Consider the following 20,293-nt stretch of genomic DNA (forward strand, 5'->3'; position numbering starts at 1 on the left):
GTGAATAATATTGAATTATCATGTCTAGCAAAGCACTTTGGGCTTCAAACCAATCTCCAAGTTGATGGCAGCTGTACTTTCCTTACCTGAATCAAGACACATTTCTCATTTGTTCCCCTTAAATAAAACAGGTTCCCATTGCAATGAATGGTGTCCGTGGCTGTGGCTATCTCTTCCAGCATTTGATGTCAACAGGACAACAGCTTCCACAACAACTTCTTGTACCATTTGTAAGGGTAAGTACATTTGTAACTAACTGTTTCTGGAATTGGTTAGTAGAGTGTATTTGTAATGCCATTAATAGTTATTTGAAGCATTTTCTATTTTCGTTTAGTAGTGGACTGTACTGAAACTTGGCTGCGTGTGTCTAGGGAAAATAATATAGATAAAAAAATGATGGTTTTCAGAGGAAATGAAGCGTGATTTTGAGTAACAGTTGGTTTATTGCAGCCATACAATCATTTAAATAGTCTTAAAATTTATCATTTATTTTGGCATCCCAGTTGCACATGTATTTTTCTTGATGTAACTAGCTTCAATCAAAGTGGATCATCTTTAGATTATAGTTACATAAGCAACACATAGTGTCCATGTAGAAATACAACTAAGAATTTTGACATTGTTCATATGTTTGCTTCCATATGAACAGGATGGGTTTTTTGAGCAACTATGAAAGATCTGAATATGATCAACTTTAATCAGAAGTAGTCATAAAAATAGTGTAACTGAGACAGCAAAATAAATGGCATATTTTAAATACTAAATTCCATGGTGAATGTTGGCAATAGTGTTTTACAGTATCCTTTGTACTAGCATTTTGTGTAGATGATGTGCAGAAAACAGTCAATTACCACTTTGAGAAGGGAGAAGGAACTGGAAATCTATAGAAAAGTGGCACACATTGCAAAGATGTCAGATGTGTATTTTGTGAGCTCTAGGGAGCAAGGGGATGAAGTGACAGTTCAGTGACCACAAGGCAGCTAGAAAGAGGGCAGAGCAAACTGAGCCATTCACGATCTTGTCCAACCTAGCAGTGTTTCATTTTGAAAGGAAAATATCAGTTGTAGCAAGGACTTTTCATTTATGGGAGAAAATATGTTTACTCTGGTTCTACTCTCATGAAAAAACTAGAAGCAAATTGTCATAATCCAAACAAACATTTAAGCATTTCTTTTACATTTGCGGATGTGTAAATTAACTGCAAGTCACCCCACTAAGTGCACAGAAAGGATCTATTGGGGAAAAGAGCAACATGTGCTCAGAAACTTCACATTGAAATTAGAAGCTTTTATCAACAGTGTTGGCCACCGTAATAACATGTCGGAAGATCATCGAACTGAGAAGAAACAATCTTGTTCAAAATCTGCATGACATGTAGACATAGCAAATGCTAATATCATTACCAATAAAGAAGATAAACAGTTTTTGATCAAGCAGTGGCTGAAAGATTGTCAGGGATCATGCATGCAGTCAATCATCAGTTACTTGAGAAAGAGCAAAAAGCAGAGGCAGCTGGGAAGAGGCTACAGCAGAGCAGAAATGAAATTCAACAATTCAGTAACTCATTTATTTATCAATTTATAACATAAATACATTTGAAAATGGAAAAAAAGAAATCTGCTGATAATTTTACTCAAGTTTCAGTTGTTTAATTTGTTATCATTCAGATCTTTCTGATGATTTTTTCTGAGAGTAACTTGCCAAATTGGTGACGCCAATTTCAAGCAAGGTTGAATCAGAGTGACCTGAGTTTGGGGAACTTCCAGAAACATAGACTGATAACACTTTTGGAAAAAAAAAAAATTCCATCACCACAAGTAAAAAAGAGCAAAGCACCACATAGGTGTTATACTCCTTTGCAAGCATTTACAGCACCACTCTCCAGAATTTGTTGCATTTGCATTCTTTGTTCTTTATTTGTCTTCTGATGGTCATCACATTGAATCTTGAGGCAGAAACATCAGTTGAAAATAGCAAAAGGGTTGAAGTATGAATTGATAAAGTGCCAGAAGTCATCAATAATGGGATCAAACAATTTGTTTATAATAAAACAACAATTTTTTTGTCTGATTTGTGTGGAGCGACAAGTTCATTAAGACAGATCCTTCACATGGACATGAAAATTAAGATCCCCTCTGCCGGACATGAAAATTAAGATCCCCTCTGCCCTCCTGGACCCCTTTCAAAATCCTGGTGCTAGCGGAATGTTGAAGTACTGGTGCTTGACTTGATGTCCAGCCCCCGTAACAACGGGCCGCAGAAGTTCTGGCTTGATAATTGTGAGTGGCAATGTCTTTTGGAGTCACCGTGATGCCCTCTCAATGTGTGTTGGTGTAGAATTGATGAAAGCGATGTTGAGCCAGTTCCTCCACTTCTGGATATGCTAGCTTTAACCAGTCTACAGAATGTGCATGAGAACCCCGTTATCTTTGAGGCAGGTGTCTGAACTCTTTGTCAGGCTTATGAGCTCCCCTGGTGCCCTCAACTTCCTCACAGAACCATTTGAACTGGCGAACATTGTAGACCATCCTGGATTGCTGTGTGCAGTCCCAACAACACTAGCGGTAACGCCTCCATCCATGTAGATGAAGAATACATCAGGCAGCCTTTGGTGTATAAGCAGCCTTTCCACCATCCCATTATTCTCAGGGTGATGGTGACAGCTGGTGGTGAATGAATGGTTACAACTGCAAAACTGTAGGATATCCACAAAAAGCTGTGATTCGAACTATTGTCCGCAATCTGTGTAATTGAGTGAAGAATACCAAATCTCGAAAACCATGCACTCACTAATGCCTTCGTCACTGTGTCACCTGATATGTCTGGTAGGAGAGTAGCTTTTGCCCATCTCATGAACTGATCTATGTCTGTCATCCAAAAACAATGGCCATCTGAATATGACAACGATCCCACAATGTACAAATGTATGTGGGAAAATCATACCATGCAGTTACACCACTGCATAACTGGTATAAAAGTATGCTGGCTATCTGTGCTGTGTTGGCACTTGAGGCATGAATGTGCTAAGTTTTGCAGTCCTGTGCTCCAGTTCAAATCAGTTTGCTTGCCAATTATTTTACTGTAGTACGTATGCCTGGATGTGCCAGATTATGAAGTGCTTGGAAGACCATCCATCTACATTCTGCAGAAATGTAAGGTTACTATACTCCTCATGATGTCGCACCAAATGCGGGGCACCTTTATTATACACTGAAAAAAGCTGCCACAAATGAGATACATGCTCTTCAGCTGATAGTGAAAATATGAGAATATTTTCCGTGTATCAGCATAGAAATGACAGGCCCTGCAGTACCTTCTGTATAAAATGCTGCCACATCTGTGCAGCATTTCTCAACATGAAGGGCATAAATCTGTACTGAAAAACTCAAAAGGGTGTTGTTACCATGGTTTTTGGTGTATTACCAGCCGCTACTGGAATTTGCAAATAGGCCTTTGCACAGTCAACAATGGAGCTTGAGCGATAGCACTGTTAAATTCTGTTACATTTGGCATCTGGTTTTGGCTGGGTATTGTCTGAGCATTGAGCACTCTGTAGTCTCCACATAATCGCTATGCTCCATCTTTATTTCGCACCATGTGTAAGGGGAGACACCCAAAGACTGTCTGATCTGTCTACAATACCTGTTGCAGGATCTCTTCAAACCCAGCCTGCACCACATCGAACTCGTTAGGTGGAAGTCTCCTTGGGACAAGCTGCAACAGGCTGGCCCAGCATTGTGCAGATGTGGTGGTTTGTAGTGTGTCCGCATCTCCCCTTGGTAGTGAATTTGTGGATAAGTGATGGATGCTCTTGTATTATCCAACCAAAGGGCTCATCCTTATATGCTGTAATACCCATTCCTGATGATTGTAAAGCCTTCAATCTGTCCTACATCGTATCGCGTGGTGTGATTACTGGTTTTTACCCTGTTAAGTGGGTGTTTCTTCATCTGCCAACATGGAAGACATGTACACTGGATCGGGACTGTGACTCACTGTAATTAACCATCGGTTGGATCTGGCAATAAGTGAAAATGCGACAAAGTATGGGGTTGGTGGCATTGGCGAGACATAGGTTCAAATGAAAGATGCAGTCTAATAAATGTCTCTGTTCCCCATAGGTTACAACAGCCAACTTGTTTGCTGATGTAAGTCTGTGTTCCATTGGCAGCTAGTTGTAACATTTAGCTATTTCCGATAGATGCTTATCTGTGAGCCAGGGATGAACCACAATCCACCAAAAAACTCTTGCCGAAGATGTGTTCGCATACAAATAAGCCCTGTGACTTTTGCCTTGCTATAAGCATCACGTCCACCAACTTTCTTTGCACCTTTCTTGAGGATGCACAAGTTGCTAGTGGCAGATGTCAGCTCCTTTAACATCCATCCATGGCATTTCTACCACAGGGTGTAATACAGCAGTGTGTGGTTTTGCCGAAAAGCCTGTGACAGCAGTACCACTGATCCATATCTGTCTCGGCTGTGCATTGATCATATTTCTTGCACCCCATCCTCTTCTCAATAGTATACTCATCTAGGCATCATACCTCGCACTGCTGTGTCGAAAATTTTAGATTCATGGGTGCTGTTTGTTCCACCAACTGTTCTACCCTTTCTTCTTGTGTTGGTGCCTCTATATGGGGTCCGCATGACCCATTGACAGCTTGTACTGCTTCTGCGACTTTTTTTTGATCATTATTACTCTTTTTTCCAGAGGTGGTGCATACGGAAACTTCTGCCAGACTATTCGATATGGCATTTGCCATCTCTGCTAGCTCCCGCAGTGACAAACCTTGATATGTGGCTATTGCTGCACGAATGCCTACAGGCAACTTGTGCAGAAATAGCATGCGCAGTGACTGTTCTGGTAACAAATCTGGTCCTCTCAATGCATGTAAGGCTGCATCACTTCAGACTAGGATCTGTTACCCATCAGTTAATCGCTACAAGCCCTCTGTAGTCTGAGATTTGGCGACAAGGTATATCATTGCATAAGTGCCTCCTTTAATGTGATGTAACAATCTTCTATTTCCTCCATCACAGCACCTTCTAAAAATCCCTCCATGATGATGTACTTACTGTCGTTTGTAAGTATGCTGTGCTGTTGAAAAACACACTCAGTGTGCGTAAACCAGGTCATTGGGCAGTTGGACCAAAATGATGGAAGCTTGCTCACACAAGATCATTCATCGAAATTGGTTCTTGATGAGTGAAGTCGATGTCTGCATGTTGCAACATACTTAAGGCTGCAAGTTGTTCCATTTTGACTTCCATCACAGTTGCTTGTGACATTGTGTCTGTCAGTCCCATGCAAAGAATATCTTCATTTCCGAAGAATCACGAGGGGGTCACCACTTTGGTGGATGCTTTCCTCCAATTATGATAAACTCTGAATAACACAGACACTAGGTAACCCAAGTAAGCTAGTTTGTTCAACACTCACTAACAACAAAACTAAAAAAAAATGAATAAACAATAAGACTGTTCATAAAATATACAAGTTCCTTGACACTACAATGTACTTCTCTCAGTTGCTTGTCTGCTACTTTGAAGCGAAATACTAATGTCACCAAAAGTGTTATATTTTGACTTATTGAAGTTTACACAACAAATGTAATAATTAAGTTGAAAGCAAATGGTTAATAAGGTATGTCAGTGTAACATTTTCTGAGACAACAAGTAATCGGGTTTCTTTTACACATGTATAGGATTAGGGGCACGGCTTCCCCTTTTTCTGTGAATCCAAAATTGCACATGGCTCATTTTTCTATGCAGTGGTACATAAGTAGCAGGTAGCACAAAGTAAAAAACAAATTTGAAAAATAAGAGCCACCATTTTGTCCACTACATTACAGGTACACTCAGGGATATTGTTAATGCCACAAATAGGTTATCAGTAAAAAGTTAAACAATCATTCTAAGGAAACTGCCAATGGATTAGTTTAGAAAGCCCCCTATAGTGCAACTCAGATTAAAATTTGCTTCGAAAATTATAAGAAAATTGAGAATTTTTGATGTGGGTAGTTATATGTATTGCACACAGTAACATTTGTAAAATATCGTAAAAAGAGCTGTTTAATACCACAAACAGATGCTTTCATGGTTGGTATAAACAGGACATATATACATAACTGACACGGTAGTTCATAGAATATCAAGCTGCAGTGCTCTGCACTGTCTTCAGGAAACCCACCAGTAGTGAATGATATCTGAAACTGCTCTTTTAGCACCACCCAACTAAAAATATTTCTGTTTAACACATTCTGCCTAACGTACTCAGGATAACAGTACTGCAAATCAGTAAGTCTTGTCACATACTATTGTAGCAGTTTCTAACTCAAATGAAAATAGTTTGTGTGCAGTACAGAGATTTGTGAGTGTGTGGATTGTAACCAACAAAAGAGGCAAAATGACAGCACATTCCACAGTGAGCATACACGAAGGGCTTCTGAATCTGAATGAGAAATTACCGACAGATAGACATTTGCTGTGTACGGCACCTCCCTTACGGTTCTCCTCAGAATTCAAAAATATTTTTCTGACACCCACCTACATAGAGAGAAATGGCCCGAGCTCATATGGAAAGATGTGGGTGTTCATTTTTTTCGCGTGTTACTCATGATTGGAAGCATCAATAAAATTTCTGAATGTGGTGTTGTGAACCCTCTGCCAACTACCTAAGTGTGAACTGCAGAGTAGTTACGTAGGTATAAAAACCTTGCTTGTGTACTAAAACTTAGTAAGCTGAAAGGCTAGACGAAGCTGAGAATGTAAAAGGCCTGAAGAAGAACGATAATGATCTTAAACTATTTTCATCTTCTTAGCTGCCTAACGTGATAAAACTGGATGCACTATCTCAAATTATTTGCAGTGGGTAACTGCCAGATGCTGTGGTATTTCTTATTTGTGGCCTCCAGTGGGATGCCTCATTAACTCTTTCAGCCATACTCATCCCACATTTCATTACCTGTCACCACACGAGTTCTTATGCTGCTGCTGTTAAAACCTGGAAGAATTGGCGCCAGAAGTGTACACAAGGTGCCCCAAATCTGTTCCAGAGCTCTTCGCTGTGTGAGATGGCATTTGGATTTTAAAACAAAAGTACTGATCCGTCGTTTGTGAGACAAACTCTCATAAAGTTTACTGTGTGGTAATTCTGACAACCAAAGATTGCAAGCTCGATTCCTACCAATCCAGTCACTGAAAAATTACTTAATTATGCGCGCGCACGCGCGCGTTCACACGCGCGCGCGCACACACACACACACACACACACACACACACACACACACACACAAAATCACTACATGCAACACCCCACACCCCACTGGCACTGTTCCACTGCACCAGATGTTAATAGGTGTAAAACATGGCCAACAGTATCCCCTACCATCTCTAAAAGTCACAGCAAGATTCCTACAGTTTTCAAAGTCACAATTCATTCTGACCTTCCATGTATAATCTGCTTGTCATATTTTAGCTGTTTTGTTTCTTCTCATTTAATGTGTAAAGAACACTATTAATTCTGTGCTCTCTGTATGTGATACTGGCATGATATAAAAGTATTGATTTACAATTAATTCACATGTATCAATTTTTCAGACAATGAATCATAGCAGCAATGAAGTTAAACAACTTCTTGCCAAGGTCTGTTCATCACTAGCTAAGAATGTTCCTCCGCAACAAATGGCGCCAGAGTTCCTGAAGCTCATTATACCTATGTTAGTCAATGGAACCAAGGAGAAAAACAGTTACGTGAAAGCCAATAGTGAATTTGCCCTAGTTTCTGTTCTTCGACTGAGGCATGGGGATGAGATGCAACAGGTTTGTCAATACGTTACATAGTAGATACTTTATTGGGATTGTTGTTATCTTCTTTCTCTCTTTGCATATTAGACTTCTTTCGATATAGTCTCTTAAAGAATATTTAGCTTAATTTGAACAATATTCCCATTCATCATATGAATAAACATGATGCAAACAGACACAAACACAATGAGGTGGTGGTCCACTGTAGGAAGTATTTTCTGCTTATGTATTAGGTATCTTATTACTTTCTTACTATAAATGAAACTTTAAGTCATTCTAATGTATTAAAAACCACCAATGTTTTTCGTACTCATACTGCAGCTGTGAAGTTTTATTTCAAAAATCGTTTACAGTTGTAGTCTCTGTAAAGACTAGTTGTGCTTTGATTGTTGTGTCATTAGTACTTACTTTGAAAATGGCTGATACTGCTTCCTGCTCCATAGTGGAGCACTGAAAAATGATGAGAAGCAGGTTGTTGTTAATGTTTTTCACAAGTTTTATCATCTTTGACGTTTTCCCAGAAACTTTGTTTTCCAAACTCTAGGTGTTTTTGTTAAAACACAAAAACATGCACACCACCGTTCAGTTAAAAACCCACATCATTTAAATATAAAATTCGTCAAATATATGCTAATTAACAAATATCTAATCACCATTTTTATGAACAATGCACATCTTCTCATGTATAATTATATCTAGCATAAAATTCCAGTTTTCATTCCACATATAAATTCATAATTGTTGAAGTTTTATTAAAGATTGTTAATAAAGATTATTTAAATGGAGCAAACATTACAAATAAATTTTTGGAACGAAAATAATAAATCAGGTACTTTTTATTTAGACTGTGTCCACTGTTATAAGCCACAGATACGGTCTCACACTAGCCAAAGTGATGGGCATAGTAAAAACAATGGAAAACAATAACTTTCACAGCATCGAGCATGCTGTACAAATACTGTGGTTGCTACTGTGCCAGTGTAATCTGAAACCAATAGAATTGATCTGGTGTCAAGTTAAGGGATTTGTCACAAGAAATAAAAAGGCATTTAAGCTACCAGATGTACTGGAACCAAGCGTTGTCACAAGTCACTCCCACACACTGTTGGGATGCAAAGGGTGTATACATCTTGGGAAATCTGGGGAAAACCTGGGAATTTTTTCAGCCTGGAGAAAACCGTTAAAACCTGGGAACTTTTTAGAATTCTGAGGATTTTTCATTGTTTTAGTTTAAAGTTAAATTTTTGTACAGAATATTACTGCAGCAATAAAACATAAATGAGAGAAAACACCAGCATAAAACTTTAAGTTACAACGCACCGTTTACAACAACAAAACAGCGTGCACACAAGCGTCCACCGAAACCAAAATGTGTTAGTGGCTTTAGGACAAAGACTGTGCAATACTTTGTAGCAATGAACTGCTTTCGATGAGTGGGGCGTCACAACTGTTTAGATTAGGTTTGTTGGAGCAGATGCCAGTGTGTTCATATGCTTGCATGTAGCTGCTCTAAAAATTTTTTGGTGTTCCCAGGGTGCCAGATTCGTGCATGCACAGAGTGATCATAATTGTAATGAGTAGTAGTCTCCATGTGACCTGCTTTTATGTTTCGTGGTTTTGCTGTTCTCTCTCGTCAGATGAAAACAAAACGGATTTGTGTGGCTGGGAGCTATCAAATGAATTAAAATACATTCACATAATTATGGAAGACTAAAATATGTTATTAGTTTCAGTTTTCTCCTTTTATTTTATTTCCAAGTTGTTGAAGATCAAGCATTAATAACTTTGCAAAACAATGAATTTATTTTGTCAGTGTGCTAAGGAAATTTGGCTTTTATTAATCTTTTCCACACAGGCAGTCAATTTATTTGAAACAAAGTGTTTCATTCCACACTGTTAGCTAGTTTCAACTGTTCGCTGAATTTCAAGCATACATTTTCATGTTCTGGCACATATGGCATTATGCCATAATAAAGGTTGGAACATGAGATAATACAGTAGCGGTATTCCAAGAAAATTGGCATCCCGACAACCACACTGAAAAGCTTTAGCTGAATTTTATATATCTGCCTCCTGTGAAACAGAATCTTTCCTGATTGCAAGACATGTTTTGATACTTGTCTTGTTCTTCCTCTAGGCCTGAAATTATTTCTTAATTTGTGTGGTTTACGTCTTAAATTTCAAGAATGTCATCCTTTGGTAAATTAGAGACGCATCACACCGTGTTTTATCATTGTAACTCCTCAAAAGGCTTTATATTTACTCCTGAAGCAGAATATTAACTCCCAATTGTAAAGTTTCTTGGTTTCACAAGTAACCTTATTAATTTTTACACAGTTTGAAAAAGTCATAGAAATTTTATTGTTGTTCTTAGTTCTAGAGTATACGAACAACTAATTCTTTTTAGTTTTGCAAGAAATTTGTATTTCTTCTTACTTAGTCCCTACCCCCTTCCCCCAAGCTGTGTAGATTTAAACTTGCTTGGAAATGGTAAATAACAGTATTTCGGAGTACGAATAAAAAAAATGTATGTTGAAGTCAACGCATAGCAAAATATTAGGGTACTTTAAGTTGTAGAGTCTAGTTTTGAAATGAATGTTGTTCCAAGGACTGCTTTCTAATTTTGCATCCCTTATTATCTGCCCTAAGTACAAGCCCTAAGTACAATAACTCCATATACCCCTCCAAACGGAAAGGCAATGAAAAGTGTGTGAGCAGAGCAAACACCAAGTGCGGGCTTGCTACGCCCTCATAGCTGTGCGTGCGCAATGAAGCTTGTCTTCTGGTGCTCCCTAGCAACTGCTCAAATGAATCTATTTCTAACAGGTCACAGGAAAATTTTGTGAATTGTGGTTTGAGAAGCATTACTTTCAAAGTAGATTTCCTTTTATCGAAGATGAATTATGTTAACTGTGAGAATGTGTGATGAATTTCTTCAATCACAGAGCATTTGACTCTCATTGAAAACACTTTGAGGACCAGACGCTCAGAGGAGACATTTTGGGCCCAGAAGACCAGACATTTATATCATTTAAAATTTTAACAGCACATTTGCGTTTGACATAACTTAAAGGGTAACACATGCAAAAAAGACAAACATTGTGGAAGGTTAGCTTTTCTTGTAGCTATAGTCTGTCGGTAAACTGAAGAGCGAGCGAGTCAGTCCCCACTCTGCCTACCCTGCTACGTCACAGGGTGCTTCTACAGGCTGTTTCACAACGTAGTACCGTCCCTACCGTGGTGCGCGCTTTAAATCTGTGGCGACGCCGTGTACAGATACGTTCCGGCTGCGTTTATTTTTAGAAAAATGCATTAAGAGTATAAGGAAAACAAAAGACGATAGCTTCTTCGAAACAAAACATTATAGAGTAAATAATATTAACTTAAGAACGGAAGTCAGGGTTCTACTACAAACATAGAACCGAATGCCTACTTACATGAATGTATGTTCCTCTATTCGTAAGACGAACCAGATACAGTGCAATCAATCTGTAAAATTTAAGGCTTGTTCTTACTTTCTGTTTCTACTAAAAGTTAGAAGTTTTCTTTGAAAGGCTGCATTGAAACTTAACAATTCTTGCAACATTAAGAGTGTTTAAAAAGTAATCAGAAATTTCTAACTTTGTGTGTTGTATTTTTTTGTCACTGTCTTCGTAAACATGTCTCAAACGTATCTGTGCAATGTTTTGCATATTGGATATTTACCCCGTTGTCAGCTGTCAAAAAGGTTATATGTGTTTTGGTGGCATCAGCTACTATTTGTTTTGTATAAAAATAGATTAGAGAATCTGTACTAAATTTTGTTACAAGAATGGAATAAAGTGTATCAAATTTTTAGGAATGTTAAATATTGCTTTTGGTGAGTCTCTTATGAGTAAACCAAGAGCATACAAGTGGTATAAACATTTCAAAGCAGGCCTTAAAGGACAGCAGTTTTACAAGAATGGATGAGATTAAAAACTCACAGTTAAGAGACCTATGAACTATCCCGAGGAAACAGTTCCTGAAGTGTTTTGAGAATTGGAAAAAGCACTGGCATAAGTGTATAGCATGTACTGGGGAATATTTTGAATAGGATAACATTGTTGTAGATTAACAACAAATGAAAATTAATATGTGAACGCACCTCGTATGTCAAGCTTTTTACATAGAAGTCTAGAATCGGTATACATGTTACGAAAGAAATTTCAGCAGTGTTTAGAATAGCTGTTGCACACATGTTTTAAGCAATATGTCTTAGAATCATGTGAATAGTAACCAAGATAGAGTTTTAGTGACAGAATACATTCAAATGCTGCTGTTCTCTAAGCATCAAAGGTTTTACGTGATTGAATCATGTTCTTCTAGCGAAAATTTAACTGATTTTACCATGAAGTTCTCACGTTATTCCTGATTGTGTACAACTAGTGATAAAGGCATTTATTGCTTTGGACCACATTTGACTGTATTTATCATGGAAAACTGTTTAACACTTTCACTGCCATGTAGTACATTTCTACCAATAGAGGGAAGCATTCCACGTGGGAAAAATATATCTAAAAACAAAGATGATGTGACTTACCAAACAAAAGCGCTGGCAGATCGATTTGTGTGTATGTTTGTGTTTGTTTGTGTGTCTATCGACCTGCCAGTACTTTCGTTTAAAGAAAGCGCTGGCAGGTCGATAGACACACAAACATACACACAAAATTCAAGCTTTCGCAACCAACGGTTGCTTCGTCAGGAAAGAGGGAAGGAGAGGGAAAGACGAAAGGATGTGGGTTTTAAGGGAGAGGGTAAGGAGTCATTCCAATCCCGGGAACGGAAAGACTCACCTTGGGGGGAAAAAAGGACAGGTATATACTCGCATACACACACATATCCATCCGCACATACACAGACACAAGCAGCCATTTGTAAAGGCAATGAGATTGGGCAGAGATGTCAGTCGAGGCAGAAGTACATAGGCAAAGATGTTGTGAATGACAGGTGAGATATGAGCGGCGGCAACTTGAAATTAGCGGAGGTTGAGGCCTGGCGGGTAACGAGAAGAGAGGATATACTGAAGGGCAAGTTCCCATCTCCGGAGTTGTGACAGGTAGGTGTTAGTGGGAAGTATCCAGATAACCCGGACAGTGTAACACTGTGCCAAGATGTGCTGGCCGTGCACCAAGGCAAGTTTAGCCACAGGGTGATCCTCATTACCAACAAACACTGTCTGCCTGTGTCCATTCATGCGAATGGACAGTTTGTTGCTGGTCATTCCCACATAGAAAGCGTCACAGTGTAGGCAGGTCAGTTGGTAAATCACGTGGGTGCTTTCACACGTGGCTCTGCCTTTGATCGTGTACACCTTCTGGGTTACAGGACTGGAGTAGGTGGTGGTGGGAGGGTGCATAGGATAGGTTTTACACCGGGGGCGGTTATAAGGGTAGGGTAGGTGGTTTGGGGATTTCATAGGGATGAACTAAGAGGTTACGAAGGTTAGGTGGACGGCGGAAAGACACTCTTAGTGGAGTGGGGAGGATTTCATGAAGGATGGATCTCATTTCAGGGCAGGATTTGAGGAAGTCATATCCCTGCTGGAGAGCCCCATTAAGAGTCTGATCCAGTCCCGGAAAGTATCCTGTCATAAGTGGGGCACTTTTGGGGTGGTTCTGTGGGAGGTTCTGGGTTTGAGGGGATGAGGAAGTGGCTCTGGTTATTTGCTTCTGTACCAGGTTGTAGGGAAGGGACCGTTTGATGTGGAATGGGTGGCAGCTGTCATAATGGAGGTACTGTTGCTTGTTGGTGGGTTTGATGTGGACGGACTTGTGAAGCTGGCCATTGGACAGGTGGAGGTCAACATCAAGGAAAGTGGCATGGGATTTGGAGTAGGACCAGGTGAATCTGATGGAACCAGAGGAGTTGAGGTTGGAGAGGAAATTCTGGAGTTCTTCTTGACCCTGGGTCCAGATCATGAAGATGTCATCAATAAATCTGTACCAAACTTTGGGTTGGCAGGCTTGGGTAACCAAGAAGGCTTCCTCTAAGCGGCCCATAAATAGGTTGGCGTACGAGGGGCCATCCTGGTACCCAAGGCTGTTCCCTTTAGTTGTTAGTATGTCTGACCTTGGAAAGTGAAGAAGTTGTGGGTCAGGATGAAGCTGGCTAAGGTAATAAGGAAAGAGGTTTTAGGTAGGGTGGCAGGTGATCGGCGTGAAAGGAAGTGCTCCATCGCAGCGAGGCCCTGGACATGCGGAATATTTGTGTATAGGGAAGTGGCATCAATGGTTACAAGGATGGTTTCTGGGGGGTAACAGATTGGGTAAGGATTCCAGGCATTCGAGAAAGTGGTTGGTGTCTTTGATGAAGGATGGGAGACTGCATGTAATGGGTTGAAGGTGTTGATCTACGTAGGCAGAGATACGTTCTGTGGGGGCTTGGTAACCAGCTACAATGGGGCGGCCAGGATGATTGGGTTTGTGAATTTTAGGAAGAAGGTAGAATGTGGGGGTGCGGGGTGTCGGTGGGGTCAGGAGGTTGATGGAGTCAGGTGAAAGGTTTTGTAGGGGGCCTAAGGTTCTAGGCAAATGTCTGCTTGTGTCTGTGTATGTGCGGATGGATATGTGTGTGTGTGCGCGAGTGTATACCTGTCCTTTTTCCCCCCTAAGGTAAGTCTTTCCGCTCCTGGGATTGGAATGACTCCTTACCCTCTCCCTTAAAACCCACATCCTTTTGTCTTTCCCTCTCCTTCCCTCTTTCCTGATGAAGCAACCGTTGGTTGCGAAAGCTTGAATTTTGTGTGTATGTTTGTGTTTGTTTGTGTGTCTATCGACCTGCCAGCACTTTTGTTTGATAAGTCACACCATCTTTGTTTTTAGATATATTTTTCCCACGTGGAATGTTTCCCTCTATTATATTCATATTGCCCGTTTACATACATCGTATTTTAGAGGTCATCATCAACATTGTCACTGTCATTACCGCCATTGTTGTCGTCTTCGTCACTTTCTAAATTAATAACTATGGCATCTATTATGTCTTCAATAACCCCATCCTTAACCCAGTACTCTCTTTCAAGTTCTCCACATGGAGGCAGTATGCACTCCAGTCATCTAGAGTTATCGTTTCAAAACCTTTAACGATTGGGAGAAGTGTTTTCATACACTTTCTTTCGGTTACCGCAAAATTTAGTTCGGAATAAAGAATGGAAGCTCAGAAAATGGCTATATACCTTCTTTCACCAACTGCATCAACTTTGTCACACAAATATCTCCAAGAATATTTCTTCGTCTGACGAAATTCGTGAGCTTTGCCCATGCCATTTCAGTTGGATTTAAGTCACAGTTGTATGGTGGAAGTCGCAGCACAGTGTGTCCATGAGCTTCAAGTATTTTATTAATTTCAAGTACTTTGTCTTTGGGTTTATGTTGTTTAATTAAATCAAATAATTTTGTTTTTCTCATTGTTAAATCAGCTTCCACCTTATTTTTTAATAACCATTCAATCATTTCGATTTTATTTGAGGTCCTAGTTGGAGCTTATTTTGTGCTCCTTGTTGTGATATGAAGTGTTGTGCATAACAATAACACAGTTCAGTGGCAGATTTGGAATTACTTTATTCGATATCCAATTAGAAAAATTTTTGGAGTTCATTTGCCCATGGTAGTCTCCTGTTGCACATCCCACTTTATAGATCAACTGTGCCTTGGGTAAGAACCCATCTTTTGATCCAATATTGACCACTATAATCCTACTGCTTTCGCTAACATTGTCCATAATGCCATCAATGCCAGGGCCCTGCCAACATTTTCTGTAAGTAATGTTGTTGTCCACCCAAGTTTCATCGATATAAAAGAATTTTCTGCCTAGCTCCCCTAATTTCCTCACTTGGATCAGGAACTTACATCGCCAGTCAATTATAACTGTTCTTTCTACCAGAATCTTTGTTTACTTACAGATCTTTTCCAGGTAAATCCTATTTCATGCATTGTCTTGTGTAAAACATCTTTCTGCCAAGGAAAGTGTATTTTTCGTTTCACGTCAGTAAGTAATTTTCGTAATGTGGGCACTATCTTTTGGTTTATGTAAAAGTCCTCCATTGTTTGTCGAATGACCGATTTTGTGAAACTGTCTATAAGATGGGTTTCCTCCCTAAATTATTTCTTTTCCTTCTCGTCGATTCCTGTAAACTGTGCAGCTTGTTTATGCGTGCCTTCCTTATGCGTCCTATTGTAGCGAGGCTGACGTTTGCATAAACTGCAGCCCTTTGATTGGGACTGGTAATATTAGCCAACAGTTCTTTTTGTGTCGCCTGTAATAACGTTAGAGACGATCAAACGCTCATTACTCCACAAATATCTCCTCTTCTTCGTATTCTGCACATTTTCTTGCAATGCAGGGTGATTATCCATCACTTCCGGATACTGAAGTACATCAGTGAGTACATAAAGTCAACTGACTGACACTGGCAACTAAGATCCCACAAACAGAAATGACGTATATCACTTCAAGCCGAACTACACCACTAGACAGGTAACGGGCAACTGATTTTGGGTGGCCCTGTAGGCCAGTGGTAGGGTAGGGTTCTTCCGGGAAAGGCCACTTCCCCCACCAAAAGCGCTGCTCGCTCTTGAGTTTACAGACAGACTATATATTATATGTATATTAATGTAAATCATGAACTTTTCCTATTTTTGTGTTTGCGCTATTTAACAGTATGGGCTGACTACACCAAGTGTCCTATGTTCTGAATATGTGCTTTCACCTGCTGTCATTTTATGGTGAGATAAGATGATATGAGCTATGCTTGGCTGACAAAAGCACATCACAATCTTAGTTTCAGTGCTTCAGAAACTAACATGCTATGTTTAGTGGAATTCATAGTTATATTTTCATAACTCAGAATTATGCTGCGCCCATGTTCTTGCGCGTCAAAGATTTTCCCGAACATTTTTTTTTCTTTTTTTTTTTTTTTTTGTATCATTTTCTATGGTGCCAAGAAATTCTGTGCTTGTGCATAAAATCTTTACTATTCAAAGGATTAATCAGTTTTACAGCTCCAAGGGAAATATACTGTCAGTTAACGTTCACCTGGTGAGAAGTGTATTTTTAAGAGGGAAACCCAGAAAAAGTCTGGGAATTTGTTTTCTTTAACAACCTATACACTCCCGGTGCAGAACAGCATGTCATAAAATAACAGGAGAAAATGTGATGCTTGGATGGCTTCATACATTCTGCAGGTGACAGTACCACTGGTGAAAAGTATTCCTCAGATTCAGATATGGAAGGAGTTTATGGGCTAATGGACAGCAGCTTCTGTGGCTCAAATATTTAACTATACAGTGACAATATTGTGAAAAGGAAAGTTGCTACTCACCATATAGCGGAGATGCTGAGTCGCAAATAGGCACAACGAAAACACTGTCTCAAATAATAGCTTTCGGCCTCTAAGGCCATCATCAGAATTAGACGGCAAACACAGACATACACACTCGTGCAAACCCAACTCTCACACACATGACTGCACTCTCGGCCAACTGAGGCCACACTGTGAGCAGCTTCACCGGTGCATGATGGGAGTGGCGACTGGGTGTGGGTGAGGAGGAGGCTTCAACCTTTGTTAGACATTGTCCACCCCCATCCAGTGCCTTCTCTGTTCCCATTCCAGCACTACACAGCCCTCATTCCTCCATGGCACCCAGCCTTTTTACTTCTCTCCTTTTCCACTATCCCCTCCCCACCTCTCCACTCCCTCTGTCTAACTGTTTGCGCTATCCTCTTTCCACCTCATCCCTCTGTGCTCCCCAACAGCATGTCACTGTCCGGCACACCTACCCTACTATCTCTCCCCCTCCCCGCCCCAGCCTCCTCCCTACCCCCACCCAGTTACCATTCCCATCGTGCACTGGTGCTGCTGCTCACAGTGTGGCCTCAGTTGCCGGAGACTGCAGGTGTGTGTGTGTGTGTGTGTGTGTGTGTGTGTGTGTGTGTATGGGTGAGTTTGCCATCTAATTCTGATGATTTTTTATCACTCTTGCTTTTTGTCTACAGTACTAAATTAGCTAAGAATGAGAGCATGTTATGTTTCCCGTCTGATCCCCTACGAAGTATGTTGCCCAAAGTTTTGCCGTATATTATTTCATTCCATTTAAAAATTAATGACATCAAAAGCTATATTGTTTCTCTACTCCTCTCTTTTTACAAATTAATCGCAACTCTTCACGTCACTGCAGGTTAGTTGGATCAGCTGGGTGGCACTGCTGTCAAAGTTAAATTTGCTAGTAAACCTGTTATCCCACATTATCCCTGTTTTGATGTGCACATAATGATCAGCATAAAATGTATCCTTATTATCATACTTGACTGTACTTACAACAGCTTGGCTGACTGCTCCATGTGAAATGAAATCCAATGAGATTCCAGCAAACACAGGATGATACATGATATAATGTTAACATCAGGTTTATTCCTATGATGAATGCTGTATAGTATTTTTTATGGTTTTTCATGGAATTCTGTATACTGTGCTCCATTACATTGGCTATAGTGTATTGTATAATTATGCTTTTATAATGAGGTGAAACTTTAAATATACATTTTTCAGGATATCAACTAGTTAAGTTACTCACTGCCTGTACTCTGTTTCATTTTTATGCTTTTATGGAGAAAGGGCCATCTGAAATGGAGAACTTCCTTATTGAATACACATTTGGAAAATCAAAGGAAGTCTGTAATGGCCTTTGTATAGCTAAAGATAACACCAGTATCTTTGTAATTATTGTCAAAACAATTTATGATTTTCTTCTTCAGAGTATGATATATTTTCATAAAGAAATTAAATTGAATCTTTATTGCAACACTTAACTTTCAGCGTTGCCTGAATCTTCTGGATGTTGGTGCCCGTGAGTCACTCAGTGATGTCATCAGCAAAGTACTGCGCAAGGTTGCCAATCAGCCTGAAGGGAAGGAAGAAGATTTAGATGATACTTTAATAACATGATTGTGTGTGCATTCTCGAAGATATGTGCTGAAACATTTAGTTGTCACTCTGCAAATTAATTGTGGCACTAAGGTGTTTTTTATGTGTATTACATTCTGCCATCACTGGCAGACAGTGGATTGTACATGTTGTGAAGTGATTTATGTAATTTGTGACATAAATATCTGTATGAAAGAGAGATGACTTTTAACGTATCTAGAGATGTAATAATTTTTCCTTTGTGTCTTTTTGAGTATTACACCATTAAGGACTTAACCACACATGTTTCTAGTGCAGCTAAACGTGGGGGAAAAATTTAAGTTCCATTGATGATAAGTATTTTGAAGACATCTGTAAAGTTGAAGACCTGTGCAGAAGTTTCAGTTTAGATCCCATAACTACTGTTAAATAACTATATAAATTTGAAAAGGTTTTAATCTCAGATTACATATTTCTACGTTTCTGGAAAGCATTAGAGTGGCATTGCATTGCAGGGTGTTAACAAGGGTATGAACATGTGGAATAAATTCTGCGAGTGACTCGAAGACTTCTTAAATTATAGAACCCAGTACGCTGTCCTCAATGGCAAGTGTTCATTGGAGACAAGGGTATCATCAGGAGTGCCACAGGGAAATATGATATGACTGCTGCTGTTCTCTATATATGTAAATGATTTGGCGGGATGGGATGGGCAGCAATCTGTGATTGTTTGCTGATGATGCTGTGTTGTACGGTTAGGTGTTGAAGTTGAGTGACTGTAGCAAGATACAAGATGACTTAGACAAAATTTCTAGTTGATGTGATGATTGGCAACATGTTCTAAATGTGGGGTAATGTAAGTAATGCAAACGAGTAGGAAAAACAAATCTGTAACATTCAGATGCAGCATTAATAGTGTACTGCTTGATAGTCACATCTTTTAAATATCTGAGAGCGAAATTGCAAACTGTTATGAAATGGAACAAGCATGTGAGGGTGTGGTAGGGAAGGTGAATGGTTGACTTCGGTTTATTGGAAGAATTTTAGGAAAGTGTGGTTCGTCTGTAAAGAAGATGGCATATAGGACACTGGTGCAACCTATTCTTGAATTCTACTCGAGTGTTGGGATCTGTACCAGGTCGGATTGAAGGTGGAATTGAAAATATTCAGAGGTAGGCTTCTAAATTTGTTACTGATACTCATAGGTTCAAACAGTATGTAAGTATTTTGGAGATGCTCAAGGAACTCAAGTGGGAACCCTTTGAGGTAAGGTGAAGTTCTTTTCAAAAAACACTGTTAAGAAAGTTTATAGAACCGGCATTTGAAGCTGACTGCTGAATGATTCTACTATTGTCAACATGCATTGCACATAAGATATAAGAAATTAGGGCTCATATGGGGGCATATAGGCAGTCATTTTTCCCTCACTCTATTTGCGAGTGGAACAGAAAAGGAAATGACTATTGGTGGTATAGGGTACCCGCCGTCTCACGGTGTACAGTGGCTTGTGGAATGTCTGAGTAGATGTAGATGTGCTTTACAGCTGAGCAGGGAGAAGAAATA

At 39.7% G+C, this 20,293-nt stretch overlaps 1 protein-coding gene across 1 annotated transcript in view; it reads left to right on the forward strand.

The window, feature by feature from the left end:
* LOC124717053 (eIF-2-alpha kinase activator GCN1) overlaps nucleotides 1–18,966 on the forward strand; it is a 265,579-nt gene extending 246,613 nt beyond the window's left edge. Inside the window, exons 39-41 of the mRNA XM_047243734.1 lie at nucleotides 132–236; nucleotides 7,603–7,824; nucleotides 18,644–18,966. Of these exons, the coding sequence (XP_047099690.1) occupies nucleotides 132–236; nucleotides 7,603–7,824; nucleotides 18,644–18,772 (456 nt within the window). The 3' untranslated portion in view covers nucleotides 18,773–18,966. The remainder of the gene's footprint in view (nucleotides 1–131; nucleotides 237–7,602; nucleotides 7,825–18,643) is intronic.
* The last annotated feature ends 1,327 nt before the right edge of the window (nucleotides 18,967–20,293 follow it).

Source organism: Schistocerca piceifrons, chromosome 1 (genome assembly GCF_021461385.2).
Source record: "Schistocerca piceifrons isolate TAMUIC-IGC-003096 chromosome 1, iqSchPice1.1, whole genome shotgun sequence".
Classification (NCBI taxonomy): Eukaryota; Metazoa; Arthropoda; class Insecta; order Orthoptera; family Acrididae; genus Schistocerca; species Schistocerca piceifrons.